Below are 22,314 nucleotides of genomic sequence, written 5' to 3' on the forward strand. Positions count from 1 at the left end.
CTGGGATTACAGGTGTGCACCTCCATGACTGGCTTAAAGATGTGATTTTGACACACAGCTGTCTCCTCTAACAGTATTGACTCACCAAATACACAAAGATTTTTATCTCCCTGGGGTGCCAGCCAGTTCTCTTACCCAATGATTCCTATGGGTTATAATGGGGGCTCAAAGCCTAGGACCTAAAGGCAAATGTAGTACTGAAGAAAATTCCAAAGGTAGCTCTGAAGTCTTGATGTTCTCTGTGGGGGAAGGCATATTTTTAGTTGAAAATTTTCTATAATAGTTACTTCTAGCCGAGTGTGCAGCGTATATATCACAATCCCAGCACTTTGGGAGGCTGAGGCAGGAGGATCACGAGTTCAAGCCCACCTTGGGCAACTTAGTGAGAACCCATCTCAAAATAAAAAAAGGGCTGGAGATGTAGCTCAGTGTGAAGGCTCTGGGTTCAATCACCAGTACTGGAAAAAAATTACTTCTGCTTCTAAGTGACTATATCTCAAACACCACCCCCCAATATAAGTAACCTATATAAATATATAAGTATAAATATAAATATAGTATGGTACATTTTTTTTTTTTTGAGATGGGGTCTTCCTATGTAGTTCAGGCTGGCTTTGAACCTGCTATGTAGTAAAGTGATCCTCCTGCCTCAGCCTCATAATGTAGTACATTTGAAGCTTGGTCTGAGGTAAGATTACTTCAAGTACCTGGCACTTACCAGGCATCTCATTTCTTGTTATTTAAACGCTGATATTCTCCACCTCCCCCATGGACATGGACAAGGAGAAATAGAGTGACTTGAAACATGAGGAAGAAACTAGACAAGGAAAGTAAACATCAAAGGCAGAAGAAGTGTAAAACCTGGCCAATCACAGATTACAGGAGAAGAATCACATCTCAGTGGGTGCAGAAGTGGAGTGTGGCAAAGCCGGCATCGCTCGTGGTGCTTGTTCCTGCCGACCTGGGCACGTGCTCGCGCTCCCCGAGCCCAGCCGCACCGTCCTCCCGGCGAAGCGGAGGAAGGAGGGGGCTGTCGGGGCTCCGAGCGCTGACTCGGTCAGCATCTCCTGAGCCTGAGGTTCCGGCAGCACCAGGAGAGGGACACGCGCGGGCTGGGAGAACAGCGACACGGGACGGAGGTCGGCCGCAGACAGTGCCGAGCGGGTGGGTGGTGCAGCCGCATGTCCTGGCCTGAGGCCACTGCCCGCCCTGCTTCTCGGCCGCAGGGACGTCGCGGTGCTGGGCAGGACTGCTTCCGTGCTGGGGACAGAAACAGCCCCGGCAGACGCCGCCTCCGCACAGGGTCAGGAGGAGACCACCGAGTGGGCTGGCCGCCGACACCCAGGGAGCAGAAGGCGTGGGCCCGGTGCTCCGGTCCCGGGGTGCGAAAGACTCGCGTGCAAGGCAGTGATTTCAGGAGAGCAATGCGGAACACTACCTTTATCACTTTAAATAGGAAGAGTCTCTTCTCTTTCTTCGAAACTAATTATAAACATTGGTAGATGAGCGCTTTCAGACCGAGAGCCCGGGACGGGGCCCTGCTCGGCAGAGCTGGCGGGAAGCGGAGGCAGAGCAAGTCCGGGAGCTGCCTGCGGCACACGGCGGAGCGCCTGCGGGAGGACGCGGCCCTGTCTGCCCAGACGGAGGCCCAGGCCGCATGCGCGCGTGCTGAGCGCGGCCGGCGCCGCAGGGCGAGGGCAGTGCGTGCCCAAGGCGGGTCTCCCCTTCCCGCGCCCGCACAGGCCCGCGCCTTGCCGGGACCCCAGCCCTCTCCCCGAGGGCAGCAGCCCGGCCGCGCAGCCCTGCGCTGAGTCTGATCTTGCACACTCATTGCCCGCAGCTGCACAGGCCCCAGGGCCACCTCACGGTGCGCACAGGACACGCGCGCGCACGTCTCCGGGGCTGTTCTCAGCCCGCGCAGGCCTGTGTCCCGCCCTAGCAGTGCTGTTCACGTCTCCGGGGCTGTTCTCGGCCCGCGCAGGCCTGTGTCCCGCCCTAGCAGTGCTGTTCACGTCTCCGGGGCTGTTCTCGGGCCCCGCAGGCCTGTGTCCCGCCCTAGCAGTGCTGCTCACACAGCACCCGCGCAGAGGTGGAAGTGAGCCGCGCTCTGGAAAGCCACAGCCTTGAGTAACAGCAGGCTTGGCAGCTTCCTGACGGCCTGGGCTCCTGAGGCGGGTGCGTGCAGGGAGGGTCACCCTCAGGGTCACCCACTCGGCCAGTGCTGACGGGGGAGGGGCCGAAGGCTGGGGCCTGAGGAGGAAGTGGCCGCGCAGAGCCCGGAGTCCTGACCCCTGAGGGCCCCATGCATCCGTCTGAGGACCCAGGGTGTCCCTGCGTTCACGCCAACCCACGCTGTCTCCTGACCCCTTCACCGCTGGCCACCGGGCCTGGCCAAGGGAGCGGGGTGGGGCTGCAGGGTCTCCGAGACTCCGGAGCCTGGGTCATCCTCTCCCCCAGAGTCCCGCACCCCAGGCAGGCTGTTGTGTGGAGACGCTGCCTGGCCTGGCCACCTCGGCTGCATTCCCCACTGCGGCCTGCTGTCTCGGAGTCACTCTCTTGGGTCCCTTCCCACTCCCGGGGTGTGCAGTGCCGGGACAGCTGTCGCCACCGCCCAAGGACAGACGTCCTCACAGCGACTCAGCTGACCGCCACCAGGCACCCGGGGCTGTGCAGGGAAAGAGCCCTGAGGCTGAAGCCGCTTCCTCCCTGAGCCCGCAGGCTGGCGAGCGCTGGACAGCGGGGCAGGTGGTGCCTGCCTCTGGGCCCCAGCTGCCCCGGCCCTGCCTGAGTGTATGGCCCGGTGCCGCTGTGCCAGCCCCAGCTGTGCGCCAGTGTGTGCGGCCGAGCGGACTCCAGCTCACACTGCGCCGGGCTTTGCAGGGATCTATTTGGGCTCTTGCTGGGTGCTCTTGAAACGGGCTGGGTAAATGCACCCAGTCGGGGAGACGCAAGATGCGGCCCCAGAATCGACACAGGAAGTAAGTGACAGAGTTGCGGCCCGCACCCTGGGCCCGTCTCTCAGTGCTGCCCCCACTGGGGGCCTGCGAGCTCTGTGGACTCTGCTCCCGGTGATAACACCGAGGCCTTTGCTGTACATGACTCATCTTGCTTTCTCCCAGATTACAGCGACTTGGTGCAGCCAGCATGGGTCCCTGCCAGCTGTCCCCAGCTGGGGACGCGATACTGGAGGCGTAGTGGCTGCTTATCAAATGCGGTGGTGTCCCCAGCAAATATAGTTTAATTGACCACCCTGTGCAGCTATCACGGATCCCAGGACCCATCGCAGTCACTTCTGAGTGGGATCAGCAGGGAGCAGAGGGGAGCAGAGGAAGGAAGGAGCTGTCAGGGCACCGAGTGCTGATAGGGTTAGCATCCAAAGACAGCTGGCCATGGTCAGCACAGTGCGGTGGCAGTGGACAAGCAATGCCCAGGACAACAGCGCTCAGGAGATGAGCAGCTTTGCAAGGAGATGGGCGCTCCGTGAGGGGCGGAGCACTTAGGGCTGGTGGAAGACACGCATAGCAAAGCACCGTGCTCCAGGGCGACGTCAGCTAAGGGACTCCTAGAGCACGAGGCTCATGACAGGGTACAGGGGCTGGAGGCCGAGGCGCACCTGCGACCTGAGCACCTGTGAGTTCCTGGGCCAGGGAGAGTGCGGACAGGCAGGGCTGTTTCCTCCAAAACTGCTTCCCTCGACTCCTCCATGGGCAACCAGCGGCCACAGGTGAGGGGACACAGGACACCGACACAGCACCTGGTGACACCTGGCCCCCCACCACACTCACACTCTTACGTCTTCTCAGAGCCTGTGACATACTCAGAGGCTGCTGCACCTGACAACTGAATTATGTTTCCAGATTTGCCCCTTCCCGAGAGCCAAGGAAGTCCACTGACCGATCCACCGGCCAGGATTGGCCTGGAAGGTCGTGCTGCTTCATCGCTATGCATGGCCTGCTGGGAAGTTCGTAAACATTTCACCTCCGAGTGAGATAGAACCGTGCCACTGTAACCCACATACGGACCCCAGCTCCACAGCACAGACCCACACACCTCCTCTATGCGCTTGTTTTCAACAAAGAATTTTTCAGTGAGAAGATCAGGACTGTAGTATCTGTTCCTCCTTGCATCAGGAATGCTCAGTCTTAAGAGCTAAATGCATGTGTATCTGAGCTGCTTAGGGACACCTGGCCCTGTCTTTGCGGCTCACCCTGGGACCCCAGTGCTTACACAGTGATGGTTCCATGTGAAACCCCCTGGCAGGGCTGTCGCCTGGGCCCATGGGCTCTGTGGATAAATGCAGTACAGAAATGTCCTCTGAGGTCATAGAAAACACCAGGTGAGTGGAGGTGACTTTAAGCACTGAAGAAGATTGTACTTCTTTATGCAATTTGCATTGCAACGTAGGATAAAGTGGCTGCTCATGAGCACAGAACACCCTATCAGGTGTCTTAGGTTTGCTGTCTCAGCACATCACTGTCTTCTTCAACGCCTGTCTTTTGTTTTTTTGTTTTGTTTTGTTTTTTTCCGGTACCGGGAATTGAACTCACAACATCGCTCTTGCCAGGCAGGCGCTGTGCCACTGAGCTAAATCCCCAGCCCGCGGTCTTGAATTTTGAACATTCTACTCATCTGAGATTCAAATTCATTGGAACTTGTAGCCCCCTTTCCTTTCTTTCCTCCTTTGGGTGGAACCCTAGAGATACAAGGTGATCTCTGTACTGTGGAGCTACATTTGTAGCCCCCTTTTTAGAAATTTTACTTTAGATAGGGTCTCACTAAGTTATCCAGTTTAGTCTCTAACTTGTGCTCCTCCTGCCTCAGCCTCCTGAGTAGCGGGCCTTTCGGGCATGCACCACCACACCTGGTTTGTCACCACTCCTGATGGCCCCAGAGTGTCCCTTTAGATGAAGGACAGGATCGCTGATGCAGTGGTCACCAACATCTTCCTAAAGGGACTGTTCCCAACGCTCCCGCAAGGGCACAGGCTTAGTGTCCTAGGGTGGTGCTGCACTTGGTCTTCTCCTAGGACTGTGTGGCCCCGGGCTCTCGGTTCTTCCTTCCCCTCGAGTGACCTGAGGACAGTGTCCTTGTCCTGCTCAGGTCTCGGCAGCTGGGTGGGTGTGCTCCGAGTCTGTGCGCGATCCCGTGGCCTGAGCAGAGCCCAGGAGGCGGGGGCGTTGGTCTGGCACCAGCTAGCTGCAGGAGGTGTCTGAGGCCGAGGCCTCGTTTGTTTTCACTGTTCTGGGCAGGGGCGCCGGACGAGATTCTGTCGGAGAAGCGGTGGGTTTGGGGTCAGCTGGCCTGGAGGAGTTCCAGGCAAAGAAAGGTGGGCGCGGTGGCAGGTGTGGGCGGCTCGAGCTGCAGGGTGTCCGGCAGGTTTGGGGGCAGCGGTCCGCTCTCCCAGAGCCCACCTGCTGAGCACAGCGCACCAGAGCGCTCATAGCCACCAGTGAGCTCACTCCCAAGCCCAGAGCCCCACAACATCTTTGAGTCAACGAGGCAAGAGAGGGAGCCCTCCCACGCCTGCTGTCCCCACACCACAGCTGTGCCCCTGCTGTGACCCTGGGGAACACAGCCCCAAGGAGCCGAGGCTGTGCTCTCCCGACCCCCTCAGGGGGTCCAAGGCTGCGCAGAGGACGGCTCACGGTGAGGGCGTCTGTAGGCGCCAGAATGCTTGGAAACGCACATTTAACTCAACAGCTCTTGAGGTTATTTTTCCTCTGAAAAAATTATGTTGAATCCCACCATTGGTTACAGTTGGTCTCCTTACACGTTTACAGGGCAGACAGCCCCTGTGGCAGGTGTATCGGGTTAAGAGACTCCCGGTGACTTCAGCATGTGGCCCTAACCCACGGTCAGTATCTGCTGCCCCACGGCCCTGTGCACTGGCGCTGGCCTCTCTGGGTGCTCAGTAAACGCCGCTGCCCAGGGGACAGGGAGGGCCTGGGGCTTGGTGGAGACCTGCAGGGGGCACAGGGCCTTTCCCGAAGCTGACCTGGAGGCGAGAACCTCCACGTGTCTCCGCTGCGTCTCCTCTTGGAGTCAGGAGAGGGCTCGAGGAGGCGCTGCGGGTGGAGAGAAGAGCTCCGTCCTTTTTGGACTCGCTATCCTCGCCAATGGCTGCTCCTGGGCACAGGAGGGGCTCGGGTGGCCACAGACCCTGGCCGCATGCGAGGCCATGCCATTGGCCACACAGCGGACCACACAGCTGCGGTGTGAGGGACACAGCTCCCAAACCAGAGCAGTGCAGTGGAGGTTTCCAGCTCAGAAGAAGGACAAGGGACACAAGTACTGTGTGTCGGCAGAGGACAGGGCTCGGACCCGGCCCATCTCTCGTGGTGATTTCAGGCCACACATTTGCCTGTCTGCGTTTCAGCTGCTTCTGGAACAAGGCACTGGGCAGGTGAACAGCTTGGAGCCCACAGAATCTGCAGAGGAGGCTCCATGTCCTTCAGGGACCCAGGGGAGATGAGGGGATGCACCCCACTGAGCCTCTTCCGAGTTTCCTGCAGGTTTAGGTCTTGTGTAAGGATAGATTTTAAAGTTATGGAATGTAGGATCCTAACAGCCGCACTGCTGAGAGCAGCCTTCACTGAAAACTTTTCACGGAGCTGACAATGTGCCAGCAGCTGGAAGCAGCCCGGGGAGGGAGGTGAGGGATGTTGTTACCCCCCTTACCTGTGAAAGAGCGCGCAGTAAAGAACTGGGACCTGCACAAAGCGGAAGAGCTGGGATTTGAGCTCAAGCCCGCGTGTCACTGCTCGTGTGGTGGATGGCTGGTAGGAACATGGCCTTCTCCTCAGGGGCAATGCACAGATGGGGTGCTGCAGGCCTGGCACTATTCGTGACGTGTCGTAGTCGCTCAGGCAGTGCTATGCCCTCCCCTCCTTAACTCTTTACACTAGATGTGGGCACTAGAGGAAAGTTTTCTCTTTCAAAAACTGGCTGTTCTGTCTAGAGTAATTTTAGAATTGTTCGGCCCAGTGATAGGGGATCCAAGACCAGAGACTATGACTGACTTTACCCTGAAGCTTCATGGAGAATTTGGGCGCATGCGTGCTTGTGTTTGTGTGGCAGAGAGCTCCCCATTTTTGTTTTTTTTTTGGTTTTGTTTTTTCTGGTACCAGGAATCGAACTCACGACCTTGTGCTTGCCAGGCAGGCGCTGTGCCGCTGAGCTAAATCCCCAGCCCCTGCGTTTTTCTTAACCCCTGAAGAAAATGACAGTGATTTCCACCTGCTGACCGGCCCCATCACCCCAGCAGCCTGCAGAAGCAGCGACCCGGTCCCACTGCAGGGCTGGGAGAGGCAGAGGCAGCTGTGGGATATTCTGTGAGGAGGGGACAGGTGTGAGCTGAATGGGAGCATCACCTCAGGTCCCAAATCCGGGCACTCCTCTTCAGAGGAGGCTTGGAGGACGTTTCCTCGGCCTCTGCTTCCCTGAGGCGGCAGAGTCTGGACGTTTGTGTGGCCTTAGCTTCCAGCACTCTTAACGCCTCCTCCAGTTCTTGTCACGTTTAGTCTCAGGGTGGAGTGCTTCCTCACAGCTTTCGGAAGGAGGTGTCCTGCCTGCCTGCAACCTGTGGACGCTGAGATATAACGCAACTTCCTGTGGCCAGGCACCTTCTGACTTTGTGTGTACACTGACACGATATACTGGGCAGTACTCCAAAGTGACTCTGCTGTGTCACCCCTGGTGCATTCTCGATCTTGCTAGGAGATGCTAACAATGGTTCGCATGCAGCTGCATCTCTACTGATGCCTGACGGTGAGAGCAATGCAACTGCCGGGTGTCAAGAGTGGGAAAGGTAGTACAGGCCGATTGTAGATTGTAGCTGGGCCTGGGGGCGCTTGCCTGTCCTCCCAGTGCCCTGGAAGGCTGAGGCAGGAGGAATGCAAGTTTACGTCCAGCAACTTAGTGACTTGGTTTCAAAATAAAAAATACAAAAAGGGCTGGGATGTGGCTCTATGCAGAAGCCCTGGGTTCAACCTCCAGTTCAAAATAAAAAAGATGTGTACCTCTTGAAAATAGCCCAAATGCCCATCAGCTGGTGCATGGATAAAGATGTGTTTTTTTATGCAATGGAGTCCTACTCTTCCATAAAGAAGGATAAGCTTGAGACATTCCTAGGTAAATGGATGCACCTTGAGAATATATTCTTAAATGAAATAAATCAGTCACATGTGTGTAAATACTGAACTGTTTCTCTGGTGTGAGAAACTGAAAGCATAAATAAGGACCAAAATGTATGATAGATATTGGGACAGAGGAAGAAAATGTTCAAACGGGGAGGGGAAACAGGGAGGGGGAGGGGGAGAGGAAAGAAGGAAAAAGCAAAAAAATTAGAAAAGAAGAAAAAAATGGAAACAAAGTTTTTGTAAATGGGGAGGCGAGGAGGGGTTGAAGAAAAAGGAATCAACTTATATCATCTACAGGTGCAGATTCTCTATGACGAGTGTGATCGTTATGTAGATCTAAAATGTACCAACAAAATCTGATTGGAAAAGAAGAAAGTGGCAGGAACGATGGGATAAGTATATTTGAAGCAAGGGGGAATGTTTTGGGGGGGACTCATGGCAATGTGTCTTTACTGTAATACGTTTTTTAACATAAAAAGATGTGCCCCAATTTTAAAGAATTTAAAATTAGAGGACACATGCATGTAATAATTAATGAAATGTGGATAAAGAAAATGTGATATACACACAGTGGAATACTATTCACCCATCAAAAGGAGGAAGTCCTGCCATCGGTGACAGCGTGGGCGGCACGGGAGGTGGTCGTGCTCAGCTGGGCACGGAGGGACAGCACTGCCTGACTGACCGCGGCCGAGGCCCGAGGCCGAAGCCCGAGGAGAGCAGGTGTGTGGCTGCCGGCTGGGGCCAGGCCGACTGAGCCAGGAGGGGAGACACCTGTGTCGGCGCCTCCTGAAGGAAGCTGGCGTCCTCAGCCTCACGGGGCGCTCTGCGTGCTCTCCACGTGGCCAGGGTTCCGGAAGCCTGCATTTGCCGGCGGGGTGGTGGTGAGGGCCTGGCGCTCAGTGCTTGAGGTAAACGGTCACGTGTCCCCACCCCGGCTTCCCCCACCCCGGCTGTCCCCGCCTCGATCCTCTCCCCCGGCTGCAGGTCCTCCCCGTGTAGAGTTGGGCCGCTCGCAGAGCTCTGGTTAAGGTGTCCCCATCGCCAACTGTAGTTGGCTGGTGCCAGTGGGAAGCGCTGAGCTGCTGGCTTTGGTCGTTTACACTTCGCGTGGTGAGCTGCTGGGACATCTGAATGCAGCTCTGGATGGTTCCGACAGGTTTGAGCCGGTTTCCCCTGGTATGGATGCCTTGAATGAGGCCCCAGCAGTCTCACTGCATGAGAGCACGAGTGGCTTAGGTGGAGGTGGATCTGATTACTGGTACCAGCTGGGTCAGTAGAACACGCTGACCCACTTGGACCCCCAAGAGCCCACCGTGTGGGTCACTGTCGTCTGGCGTCTGAAGCCAGATTAAAGCAATCAAAACGGGACTCTACAAGTTTTGGTTAGATTCATCTGTTTTGGGCCAAAGTGGTTTTATATCAGTCAGAAGTTCTTTTGTAGTTTTATGATTTAACTGGTTTTTTTGAAACAAAGTCTCACTATGTAGCCAGGCTGGCCTTGAACTTGTGGCAATCCTCCCGCCTCAGCCTCCCGAGTGCTGGGATTACAGGCATGTACCACCACCCTTGGCTGGTTAGTTCAGTTCCTTAAGCATCACAGCCATGGTCTGGGTGCAGGGTGAATGGGAGATGGGGAGGAAGTTGGTGGCCCCTGGGAGAGGCGACCGGCCTGGTGTGGACAGCTGGGCATGTCCGCTCTGTTGGTGGTAACAGAGGGCCAGGTCTTAGCATTGGAGATGGGGAGGAGCTGCCTTCCTGGGGATACTTCGAGTCCAGGGGGACCAGTGTTTTGGGTTTGCACCTCTTTAGAATAGAAAAGCACAGCACTGGACACACCTGTGGTGACCGACTGTCGGCTGGAGAGGTTTGGTCTTCTTGGAGGTGGACTCTGGCCTGGGTCACTGAGGAAGGAAGGGCTGGATTCAAAGCAGGCAGCAGGCTGAGACCGGAGCTGGGAATTGTGGTCTGGGCATTGACTTGGATCCGGCGGATCCATTATTCCGGAGAAGCCTGCAGAATGAATACTGTGAGCCAGTAGTAACAGTTCACAAGGAAGCTCGCGTCATATCTTCCTTGTGGAGTGGCAGCGTCTTTGAAGGACCTGTAGTCAGGGGTGGAAGTGAGTACGATAACGAACCTGGTGGGATGGCTGGGGGCGACACCTGGCCTCAGGAGCCTTTGGGAAGGAGCCAGCTTGGAGCCACTGAGCCCGGGCCCCCACAGCTTCCTGACTGGCTCCTTCCTCAGCTTCTCGGCAGTTTCTGCAGAAAACAGAGACCACGATTTGTTTTTTTTTTTGGTTTTTCTCCAGTACTGGGAACTGAACTCACGGCCTTGCGCTTGCCAGGCAAGCTCTTTGCCGCTGAGCTAAATCCCCAGCCCCAGAGACCACGATTTGTGCCGTGTCTTGTTCTCAGCTTGGGTTTTGTTTCGAGGCTCTGTGAGGGCAGCCTGGAGTGTGTCGCTGGTTCTGGGAGCATCTCACCGAACAGTTGGGTCCCGTGGCAGCGCACCCGACCCTCCTCAGAGCCCCATTGTGGCTGCCTGGCTGCTCGCGAGCTGCCACCTTGTGGGAACTGTTTTCCGGGGCTGAGTGTGCTTTCGCTTGTGTCTTGCAGGTGAACACTAAGCTCTTCATCATGTCTGATGGAGACTATGATTACCTCATCAAGTTCCTAGCTCTGGGCGACTCCGGAGTAGGGAAGACCAGTGTTCTCTACCAGTACACAGATGGTAAATTTAATTCCAAATTTATCACCACGGTGGGCATTGATTTCAGGGAAAAGAGAGTGGTAAGTTCCAAAACCTTCCTTACACATACGGCATCCCGCCAGCGCGCTGTGTGTCGCTGTGTGTCAGGACGGGGTGGGCGAGCCGCAGCCCCGCGGTGTCGGTCAGACACGCAGAGCCCGAGTTGTCCCCAGCTCGCCCGCCCCGTCTGCCCGCTGAGCCCACGCAGCTGCTCGTCCATCTCTGTCGCACGTGTGCCGATCCGTCTCTCTCTCCGCACGCCTGTGGGCCGTCTCCTCCTCCTTGGCCTGCCGCAAGAAACCAGGCCTGTGAGCCCGGCTACTCAGAAGAGCAAGGCAGGAGGTTCAAAACTTTGAGGGCAGGCTGGGCAATTTAAGCAAGACCTTGGCTCAAAAGAATACTTACAAAGGCCTGGGCTGTGCTCTGTGGTACAGCGCTTGGTTAGCATGTGTGGAACCTGGGTCCGATCTCAGAATCTAGCAACAAAGCCAGAAAAACAAAAGTAAGCTAAACTAAAGAGCAGCAGAAGGACAGAGATTAGAGTGGAAATAAATGCTCTTTTCTTGAAAAGTCAGCTAAATTTCTAAGGAAGGAAAGGGCAACTCTGCCAACCTTACATAAAGAAATGATGATGAAGAAATACTGTAAAACTGCATGTAGCACATTTTGTAATGTACAAGAGGTGGAGAAATTCCTAGGCACGTATGACTGAAACGGACTCCAGAAGAAATAGATCTCAGTAGACCTATGAGCCATCAGCAGACGGAGGAGGCGTCCAGCCACTTCCCACAGAGGGAACTAAGGCAGTCCCGCACCACGGCTTCGGGGAGACGGACCAGTCTGAGGAGAAGTTTAACAGCAGTGTAAAATGAGCACCTGGAAGCCACAAAACATCATTGAAAAGATTTCCAAAGGTGGAGATAAGCGGCCTGCGTCGGAAGGAAGGCTCCTCTCAGCAGCGTGTCTTCCTCCGACACCCAGAACCCCGCGGCGCCGTGCTGCAGGCAGCTTGCCCTCAGCTCTGTGCGGCCTGCGGGTGACCGGCCCTGTCCTGAGGACACGCTCAGGGGAAGCGCATGGACGCCCGACTTAGAGCCTCAGAAGTTGTCAGTCTGGCCCTGTATCCACTCACTTAGGGCTCGAGGGAGGCGATGTTTTTTTTTTTTAACTATATTTTTAAATTTTCTCTAGTTCTTTCTGGATAGTAATATTATCATCTTAATTTTTAATAATATAGTTTCAAAAAAATTCTAGTACACACACACATATACACAGAGGTTTTTTTCGGACCAGGAACAGAACTCAGGACCTTGCACTCGCTAGGCACACGCTATGCCTCTGAGCCATCTCCTTGGCCCCTAGTTGGTGGTTTTTGAGACAGGATCTCACTGTGTGCCCAGGCTGGCCTCGAACTCACAGCGACTGGGCATGCTAGGGTTACAGGCATGTGCCACCACACCCAGCCAATCTAGTTTTTATTAAGTGTCTTAATTTCAGTACGGACAAAGCTTTGGTCTTATGAAATCTCATGTCCCCTGCTCTGGGTATCACTGATCTGAAAATGCCACCTTCACACATACACAACTCTTGGATCATCAGAGTCTCATACAGTTTTTATTTATTTTCTGAGACAGGGTCTCGTTCTGTACCCAAGGATGGTCTGGAACTCAATGATCCTCCCTCCTCCTGCCTCAGCCTCCTGAGTGCTGGGATCACAGGCGTGAGCCCCCATGCCCGGCCACACCTATCTTTTTAAAGGGTGGAGATACAAAGAGTATGCTGTGCGGGCTTGCACTTTGCTTGGATCGTTGCCCCCCACCTGTGCCCCAGCTCCCTCTCCAGCACTGTCTTCAGTGTTTCCTATAGGGCAGCTCTGCCCACGAGCAGCGTTTGTCTCCTTTGTTTGAAAACATCTTAATGTCTCCTTCAATTTTAGAGTATAGCGAGGAAGGGTGCAGAATTCTTGCACAATAATCTTTTGTTTTTTAAGCACTTTAAAAATCTGAAAATAATAAAAAATCATCTCTTTCTCCCCTTTTCTTTCCTAGGGCTTTGATTATCCATTTGCTGGTCTTTTAAGGGATATTTCCCCCTTGTGATGCTCCTCCTTTCTCTGGTTTGCTGTTTCTTAAACAGGGTGATTTCAGGGGTCTATGTTCACCCATGCCTGCCTTTCTTCTCTGTTCCTGTTTTTTTTTTTAACCAGGAATCCAACTCAGGACCTTGCACTTGCCAGGCAGGCCCTTGCGCTGCTGAGCTGTATTCCCGGCCCTCCTCTGGTCCAGTTCTCAGCTGAGCCCCTCAGGGGACTTTGCACTTCAGAAACTGATCGTTAGCACACAGAATTTCCTTTTTTCTTTTTGAGGCAGGGTCTTGCTATGCAGTTCAGGCTGGCCTTGAGCGCACTTTGTAGCCCAGGCTGGCTTTGAACTTGCAACGATCCCCCTGCTTCAGCCTCCTGAGTGCTGGGATTACAGGGGTGCGCCACCACGCCTGGCAGCACGCAGAATTTGTCTCTCTTTTCTTCCTTTCTTTCTTTCTCTTTCTTTCTTTGCCCACCTTCCTTCCCTCCCTCCCTCCCTCCCTCCCTCCTTCCTTCCTTCCTGAATCGTGGATGTTAACCCAGGTTCTTCACCCTTCATACTGGGCTGTGCCCTCAGCCCTGTTTATTTTGAGAAGGGTCTCACCTAAGTTGCCCAGGCTTGGCTTGACCCTGTGACCCCGACTCAGTCTCCCAGAGTGCTGGGTAACAGGCTGTCCCAATGAGTCCAACTTCTATTTACTTCTATTTTTAAATGTCATCTTGTTGTTAGTAAGTCACTGCTATCATACTGTTTTTCATTCTTCGGGTATTGTAGTTCTCTGAATGCACTTGGACTTGCTGATTTAAAGTCTTTGTCTTTGACCAGTTGCTGTTGCTTGCTTTTCCATGTGTGTGAGGCGTTTCCTCCTCCCTTGGTGTCTTCTAAGTTTCCCCCACTCGGTAGAGCTTCAAGGGCAGTCGGACGTGAGAGCTCACAGCGCCCCTCTCTGGATGGTCCTGGGTGCGTGTAGGGCCCTTCAGATGAATGACTTTTAGGAATATTTGGGAGCAGTAAAGCTCCTGAGCACAGTGCCTGTCCCTTTCTACTTTTTTTTTTTTTTTTTTTTTTAACACTTTCTTTGGGTTGACTTCATCAGCCCCACTGGGGTCCTTCTCCTGGGAGGTGCTGGTCCTGATAACAAGTGTCCAGGGTCAGGGCTGTCCTCATCCCATGGAGACCTGGGGGCTTTCCAGCTGGCTCTGCCTCTACTCTACACTGGCTGCCAGGCTACCAGGGTCAAGGGTCTGCTGGCTTTTACAGGTGCTTTGGACCCAGGGTGGGGTTGGACCCAGGAAGGGCAAGTGAAAACTCTGAGGCCATTTTCCTTGAAGCCAGGCGCCTGGGAAAGCTGAAGGCTCTGGTGAATTCCACAGTTCTGTCCAAGTTGACTCTGACCATTTTTGCCAGTGTCTTCATCACTATTTCGTGGAAAAGGTTTTTGGATGAGATTGGGCGTGTTTGGGGTGGTATGGCTGTAGACGGAAAAGGTTTTTGGAACTCCTTTCCTGCGGTTCCAAAAGTGAATAACATGGTTTTAAAGGTGCCCTTTAAGGACGAGACAGGAAAGCCCGGAAGGCAGAATTTCCTGAAGCTAGTGACCAGGGGCGCTGGGGGAGGCCAGCTGTTTTTTACGTAACTTAACGTTATTTCCATTTTGCAGCATGTTTGTAAGGCACATAATGCACGCACCTTTCACACAGCTGTCGTGTTATCTGTCGTGTTGTCCAAGTGTCACTACCTGACTACATGCGAGTGTGGCCATGCTCGGGGCCTCTGCTGGTCACAGAGGAGGGGCTGGTGACTCTGAATGTTTCCTCTCCGCTCTGCTGTCCTAGGTGTACCGAGCCAGCCGGCCAGATGGAGCCGTGGGCCGGGGCCAGAGGATCCACCTGCAGCTGTGGGACACAGCCGGCCAGGAGAGGTGCGTGGCGTGGGGTGGGGTGGGAGGAGCCATGGCGTCCCCTGAGGGGATGGGGCTTCCTTCTGTAAGGTCCGTAGGGCCTTCTCATGCGCTCTCCCTGTGGCTTGCTGTCTGCTGGCCTGCAGGACCCACCGAGCAGGCTTGTACTGTCCTCTGCACTGCAGCCCAGAGCTCTGCTGCAAGCGGGTCGTGCGGTCAGAGGTCCCGGGCCCAGACTGTTGAAGCCTCGGCCTCGGCCTCAGCTTGCTCTCAGCCTTCCCCAGAGGCAGCACGCAAGGGTCTGGTTTCCACCTTTGTTATGGAGACTGTGAATCTGTAGGGAGCAGTGTGGTCCCCGGACCGGGCTGTTCTGTGCATGCCCGTCCCTGCCCGCCCTCTCCCAGTACTTGAAGCAAATTCCGAGTATCCTGTTCTTTCATTTATAACTATGTGGGGGTCTTTCTTTAAAAGATAAAGGCTCTTGCCGTATGTGGTGGCTCATGCTTGTAATCCTAGCACTGGGGAGGCTGAGGCAGGAAGATCGTTGTGAGTTCGAGACCAGCCTGGGCTACAAAGTGAGCTCCAGGCCAGCCTGAACTGCATAGCGAGATCCTGTCTCAAAAAGACAAACAAAAAGGGCTCTTTATTAAAATACTGGTTAAAATAGTTGAGAAAACCTGAAATTGCTGATTAACTGATGACCTTATGTCAGTGCTCTCTCCCCTGAAGCGGGGCCGTGGGCTTGTGCAGAGGGATACGCTCTGCTTGGGCTGATAAACCTGTCACTGTCATGTGTCCTGCTCAGAGCTTCAGGCTAACGCAGGCGAGGACTCCTGCCCCAGGTGCTGAAAGCTCCGCCTCCATGGTGGCCTGGGTAGTGACCAGTCTGTCTCGTGTCCCAGGTTCCGCAGCCTGACCACAGCGTTCTTCAGGGATGCAATGGGCTTTCTTCTGCTGTTCGACCTGACCAATGAGCAGAGCTTCCTGAATGTTCGAAACTGGATAAGTAAGTCTCCTCTCCCCACGCAGGCACCCTCTTCTAGCCGCCTCTGTCGTCAGTTGTCTTGGAGGAGATCCTACTGCAAATGCTGTTTAGAAGGACATGGTTTTAGTAAGGTGTGGTGGCATACACCGATAGCCTCAGCAGTATGGGAGGCTGAGGTAGGAGGGTCACAAGCTCAGCCCAGCCCGGGCAACCTAGTGACCTAATGAGACCCCGTCTTAATAAATAAAAGGGGCTGTGGATGCAGCTCAGTGTGAAGGTGCTGGGTTCAGCCCCCAACGCCAAAACAACGAGATGAGGTGTTCAGTTCAGGGCCCAAGGTGACTGGAGCCCCTGCCATGGTAGTCGTTGTGGGGGACAGCAAGCTCTCCATGTCCTGCCCAGGCTGCTGGGCACACGGTGCTCACCCGATTCAATCTGCAGAGAAGGCGGAGCCAAGGTCAGCACCGCTCCACACCAGCTCACCGCTGTGTGGCCGCGAGTTACCTGCGTGGCCCTGGGGCAGATGCCTGATGCATACCTAGTTACCATTTCTTCTTTTTCTGTCCAAATAACAAGTTAGACGCTCTGTACCTAGGGGTGTCTGTGTGTGTGCCTGTGTGTGTGTGTGTGCCTGTCTGCTTGTGTGTCTGTCTGTCTCTGTGTCTGTATCTGTCTGTGTGTCTGTGAGCTCACAGCCGTGTTGATCACAGCCTTGGCTGCCCCAGGCCCCAGGGGATCTGCTCCTCACAGTGGCGCTCAGGGTGGCCTTGGCCGTCTCTGTCCGGCTTCTCTCTGTGTCCTGCAGGACAGGAGGACCGTGGGTTGCTGGTGCAGGGATGAAACTGCACCTGGGCGGGGCCGAGGAGCCCGGGCAAAGCTGGGCTATGGAGGGAGCAGGCTCCTGCCCAGGCCCCTGCTTCTTGGGAGGCTTTCCCACAGACTGAGTTTCCACACTTCCATCAGCGGCCTCACGTAAGCGGTGCAGGGGCCACTTCTACTTCACAGACTCTGCCACCCTTTATTTTGTTCTCCTTACCCTCTCCACACCCAGCCCCCTGCATTTTAACCCAGTGGAGTCTGTTTGTCTTTAACACCTGCCTGCTCCGCATAGCCCCACGAGAGGAGAGCTCGCCCTCAGGCCCGCTGCCCTCCCCTGCTGCTGGCCCTCATCCTGGCTGTGTTGGTGGAGGTCAGCGTGAGTCCTCTGCCTCCAGTGAACGCTTTCAAATGCCTGACCAGTATGCATTTTACACAAGCAATTCACAGCTTAGTAGAAAAGTTAAGAAAACGCCTCCTAGACTCTCCAGACTGAGCTCCTCCCTGATGACCATGCTGGGTGCTCACAGAGGTCTCTGACAAGCGTGTGCAGACGACTTGGTCCCAAGTCCCCCGGGGGTCACCCTTGCTGCACTCACAGCACCTGGCTCTGGACAGGGCCTGGGAGTGTGCACTTCTCACCAGCTCTCAGAAGCCGCTGGGAACCATGAGTTAACTCGGTCCTCTCCTTGTCTGCAAAGGGAGTGCTGTCATCACCGACCCCACCCACCCCGGACCTCGGGAAACTGAGGCAGGCAGTCAGTAACTTCTTCAGGGTCACCTCGAGTGCATAGCAGAGCACGTTGCGCACGAGTGCCTATCAAATCCCTGTACCACATCTCTTCTGCCCGCAGGCCAGCTGCAGATGCACGCATACTGTGACAGCCCCGACATCGTGCTGTGTGGCAACAAGAGTGACCTGGAGGACCAGAGGGTGGTGAAGGAGGAGGAGGCCAGGGCACTTGCTGAGAAATATGGGTGAGTACTTTGGAGCAAAGTCCAGTGAGAACAGTTTTGTAGCATGGAAGGAAATAAAAAAGACGAGCATGAAGAATGAAAGCAAAGGCTCTGCTGTAGGCCGGGCGGTGTGGACTACCTGCTTTTCCACTGGTATCACGAGGCAGCAGGAGCCGTAGCCGAGGCATGTGCGTGTGTGCCTGCATGCGTGTGCATGTGTGTGGGGAAGTGTGCATGTGTGTGCCTGTGTGGTTGTGCCTGAGGGGATCTGTGTGTGCATGTGTGTACGTGTGTGTGTGCCTGTGTGCCTGCATGTGCCTGTGCACACGTGGGGGATGAGTCCATGTGTGTGATGATGTGTGCCTGCATGTACATGTGTGTGGAGATGCACACATGCGTGTGCGTGCCTGTGCGTGCACGCGTGTGCCCATGTGCGTGTGCAGCCCCTCCAGGGTGTGGTCCCTCTGCTGTCTTGTGCTCTGCGGAGGGCTGGCTGTGGGCTGCAGTGCTGGCAGCAGAGCTTCCTCCTCCAGGATTCCCAATGCAGGCCCTAGGCGACCTCCAGCCAGGAGGGGAGCCAGTCATGGTGGGTCCCCACGCGGCCACCCTTACACTGTTGCCAGGAGCTCTGGCTGGCGGAGGTACTGTGGTGGCTGCAGGCCGGTGTGGCTCCAGGAGGGGTCCCAATGCGTTTGGTGCACACACGGTTCCCCCAGGGAGTCACTGTCTCGCCTTGCAAACCGGTCCGGTAATAACAAGGAGCTGCTGTGACTGTGACAAACACAAGAGCAGGGGGCATTGGCACTGTGCTCTTTCAGAGGGCACTGGTGCCCAGGAACTGAGGTTGCAGCTTAGCTGGCCCAGGGCGCAGTGTCAGTGCCGAGTCCCCAGCAGGTCTGTGCCCAGGTGTCTCCCCGGGACGAGAAGTGTCGTGCTGCAGGATGCATGCGGATGGCAAGGGCTCGTCCTGGGTTGTGTCCACTGTAACACAGGTGGGTGGGTGCCGGGACCTCCTTCATGAAGTGGATGTGACAACCCTGAGGCTCCATCCACAGAGGGCAGGGGTGACGCCGACTCCTTCTGTGCTGCTCAATTTGCAGTTGGGGAAGTGGAGCAAAGTGCAAATGTGACCAAAGTATGACACAGAATGCGTCTCGTGTGTGCTGACCATGGGCGTGACTGGGCTCTCCGAGTGGACAGGACCCTCACCCCCACTGGCTGCCCTGGGTCAGCAGGAGCTCATGCGGCCCCAAGCAGACTACATGCAGGCCCTGAGGGGCGGATCTGATCGCCTACTTGCAAACTTGCTGCATCTTGCTTGGCCTGGGCTCGTGATGCCTGCTTAGTGAGTTCTGGACCCTGTGAACTGGCCACAGCCGAAAGGGCAACCGGTGGGAAGGGCATCGGGCAGCGCCCAGGAGACACTCCAGCTTCACTCCTGTGGGAGCCGGTGTCTGAGCCTTGGGAGGGGTCTCCAGCATGCTGCCGCTGCCCTGGGCACCTTCCCTGGGGCCCCAACCTTCCAGTTTGTGGGAGCAGATAACAGAAGAGAGCCCTTTGGATGTGGGCTGGGCCCTGGGCATGAGGTGTGGATATGGCATAGAAAAGCTACAGAGGATGTTGCCCTTCTCGGTTTGAAGCTGTTTACCCATTTGCTTTTTTAATTTTTATTTTAAAATTTGCGATTAGTCTGTTTTTAAAAAACACGTTAAAATTAGTCATCTGTGTGTACTCCAGGTGGCCATTAAACTATGAAGCTGTAAGATTTGCTAGAATTTTTTCCTACCTTTGGCAAAAGCGCTCTGCAGGTGTCCTGTTATCCCCACCATGTGGACGGAGAGAACCTTTTTTCTGGGCTAAACCAAGGACTATTGAAGTCGAGGGGCAGCACATATCTGCAACCCTAGCCACTATGCAGAAGGCTGAGGCAGGAGGATCACCATGAGTTTGAGGGCAGCCTGGACTACACAGTGAATTAAAAAATGAAAAGCACATATTCTATGCTATATATATAATATTTTCCTTCAAGAAAAAAATAATTAGACTCAATTTTTGGAAGTGGCTAAGGTTTCTAGCTCAGTTGTAACTCCTGTGAGGAGTACAGTATGGGTCAGCTACTCCATTGTCCCTCATGTTTGAGCACCCTGGGGTGGGGTGACATCCCTGCCACCCTAACTGAATAACTAATGATAAAGGCCACGGCCTGTTCTCACCCAGCCATCTCTTCCCCCAGTGTCCCCTACTTTGAGACGAGTGCTGCCAACGGGACAAACATAAGCCCCGCAATCGAGGCGCTGCTGGATCTGATCATGAAGCGGATGGAGCGGTGCGTGGACAAGTCTTGGATTCCCGAGGGCGTCGTGCGCTCCAATGGCCACACCTCTGCTGATCAGCTCAGAGAGGACAGGAAAGGGGGTTGTAGCTGCTGAGCACCTCGAGGACACGGGCCATGTGTGATACGTGGTTGTGAGATTACAGGCAAACTGTTTCTCAGCATCTCCCTCAGGTCTAGTAATGAACCACCTGCTTTTTAATTGCTGCAGCTTTGTAAATATTTCTTGAAGATTCAGCCTGAGAAATAGCTCCCAGGCCCCAAAGTGCCTTATAAACCCTCAGTTCCCAGGGGGCAGCCAGGAGGGACTCAGTGTGGGCGTCTGTCGCATGGGACACTGTGGACAGGACTCTGTCACTGGCTGTGACGCAGACAGACCAGGCTCTCCTGTTGAGAGCTTCGATGTAATCGTAGTGCTGAATCCAAATTTAAATCCCACACTGTAGGTGACCTTCTCAGCTGCCACTTGTGGGATGAGAATGCATGTGCAGGTGTGATCTGCTGGATCTGCTGACCCTGCATGTGTCCCCTTTAACATACATGGCTCTGTGTTCCAGTCCCATCCAGAGGGCTCAGTGAGCGGGGCTGGCTGTGACCACAGGCTCACTGTGACTCTGGCTTGGGGGAAAGGGTTTAAGTTGCGGCAAGGGTGGCTCGATATCCTTTCAGCCTCTCTGCTGTGTTCCCGTGGCTCTGAAGGGCTGACGGGAGGGTCAAAGTCCACCGCGACCTGTGCTCTTGTGCTTGGCCTCTGTGCGGCCGGGTCAGGCGTAGCTGGTGCTTGCACTGCTGTGTGCAGCAGCATTATGCTTTCTTTACTTCACGTTTGTAATGTGGCCTGGTGGCCACAGTTTATAAGCTATTGATCTGTCCTCATCACTGTTCCATTCCAGTCCCAACCCTGTGGTGAGACTACAAAAGCCAACCCTGCCTCCCTGACAGACACCTGTAATCTAATTTGCATCTGACAAGACAGCTGTAATCTAATTTACCTCCTGATAGGCATCCTGCTCTAAACCTAATCCACAAATATCAGCCCCTCCCAGAAATGTCCTGGCCGCTCAAACAAAGCCAAAAGCACTTCTCTAAAACTTCTGTGCCACTCCTAACAGGGTCCAGTCCCCTCTACCTATGTATATATAAACCTAGCTCTTTGCGTCTAGTGCGCGGTCTCTACCCTTATAGCCACCACGCTCCACGTAGGTGTTTACAGCTTGGTTACTTTTTCCTATCCGAGCAACTGAAGGAATTAGTATTCATGACAGAAGCGTGTCAGCCAAGTGGTGGTGAGATGCTCAGGTCTCTAAGCACCACCTGTCCTCTCCCCAGGGCAATGACAGGACCAGCCTGCAGCCTGCAGTCTCACTGTGCCCCCAGGTTGCTAAATGTTCACACCAAAGAGGGTGGTTTTAAAATATGCTTCATGGAAGGTGTTCGTAAAGTCCAAAGGTATTTCATTTAGGGGTAATTCTTATTTATTAAAGTGGTTTAAATACAGTAGATTCAATTCTCGAGAGCACTTTAGTGGTTATTTAGGACAAAATGTCTCCCACTGTAATTTAGTGAAAAATAAAAATGAATGTCTCTTATGACAGCAGATATTTACAAGAACTACGATTAGAAAAATACAGGTATCTGGCAACCACTCTTGCATGGTGACTTGCACATGGGTTTTTATTGCGCTCCTGTAGGGTTCTGGCCACTGCCCTTTGCCTCGCCCATAACAAACTTAGCTTCGGATACTAAGATTTTATATTTTTCTGTCTTTGAAATCAGAGCCTCTTTTAAACACCAAGGACGCCCCTGAAGCCTGTGCGTTGTGTCTTGTGGTAAAAAGGCACTGTGAAGGCAGGGCCAGAGTCACACCTGGTACCTCCCGACTGCGCCTTGGGACAGCCAGAGTGCATCCTGGTTCTGCTGGGGTCTCTGCGCCCTAGGACCGAAGTCAGTGTGTCATGCTTCTGTTTTCAGGAGCCAGGAGATAGCTACGGGCCGCACTGGCCATAAGCACAGGACGCAATAAATGTACACGTGGCACAGTACCCCCAAGCCACCTCCAGTCGTTGAAAAAAAGACCCGTATCTCCTTTCAAAAGCATTTGTGTAAATTTTATATCAAAGTGCCATACTTTTCTGAGTGTCAGTGTACTTTTGTACTTACAAGCCTGTGTAAAAACGCGTCATGAATTTCGTGCCAATAAAGCAATGATTAAAAAGGGGGTTGAGTCTGACGGATTTTTGTGTGAACATTTCGTTCCCCGTCACAGCAACAGGTGAAACCAGGTCGTCCCACGGTAGGACCCAAGCTTGGGCACCACGCGCGCCGCGCCGTGCGCGCGTCCGGGGAGG

At 54.5% G+C, this 22,314-nt stretch overlaps 1 protein-coding gene and 1 long non-coding RNA gene across 5 annotated transcripts in view; one reads left to right on the forward strand and one right to left on the reverse strand.

Annotated features, from left to right (window-relative positions):
• The window catches only part of Rab27a (RAB27A, member RAS oncogene family), a 33,150-nt gene extending 10,965 nt beyond the window's left edge, over positions 1 to 22,185 (forward strand). For all 4 annotated transcript variants that reach the window (XM_005376612.2, XM_005376611.2, XM_005376613.2 and 1 more), the window contains 5 exons: positions 10,760 to 10,933; positions 14,812 to 14,897; positions 15,779 to 15,882; positions 17,532 to 17,655; positions 19,868 to 22,185. In XM_005376612.2, coding sequence (XP_005376669.1) covers positions 10,781 to 10,933; positions 14,812 to 14,897; positions 15,779 to 15,882; positions 17,532 to 17,655; positions 19,868 to 20,063 — 663 coding nt within the window. In that variant the 5' untranslated portion in view covers positions 10,760 to 10,780 and the 3' untranslated portion in view covers positions 20,064 to 22,185. The remainder of the gene's footprint in view (positions 1 to 10,759; positions 10,934 to 14,811; positions 14,898 to 15,778; positions 15,883 to 17,531; positions 17,656 to 19,867) is intronic.
• Positions 10,865 to 12,079, reverse strand: LOC102012163. The gene is made up of 3 exons (XR_259741.2): positions 11,595 to 12,079; positions 11,298 to 11,368; positions 10,865 to 11,179 (listed from the first exon to the last, which is right to left on the reverse strand). It is a non-coding gene; the product is annotated as an uncharacterized LOC102012163 (long non-coding RNA).
• Positions 22,186 to 22,314: the final 129 nt, after the last annotated feature.

This window comes from Chinchilla lanigera, unplaced genomic scaffold (assembly GCF_000276665.1).
Source record: "Chinchilla lanigera isolate Chin_1 unplaced genomic scaffold, ChiLan1.0 scaffold00008, whole genome shotgun sequence".
NCBI classification, from domain to species: domain Eukaryota; kingdom Metazoa; phylum Chordata; class Mammalia; order Rodentia; family Chinchillidae; genus Chinchilla; species Chinchilla lanigera.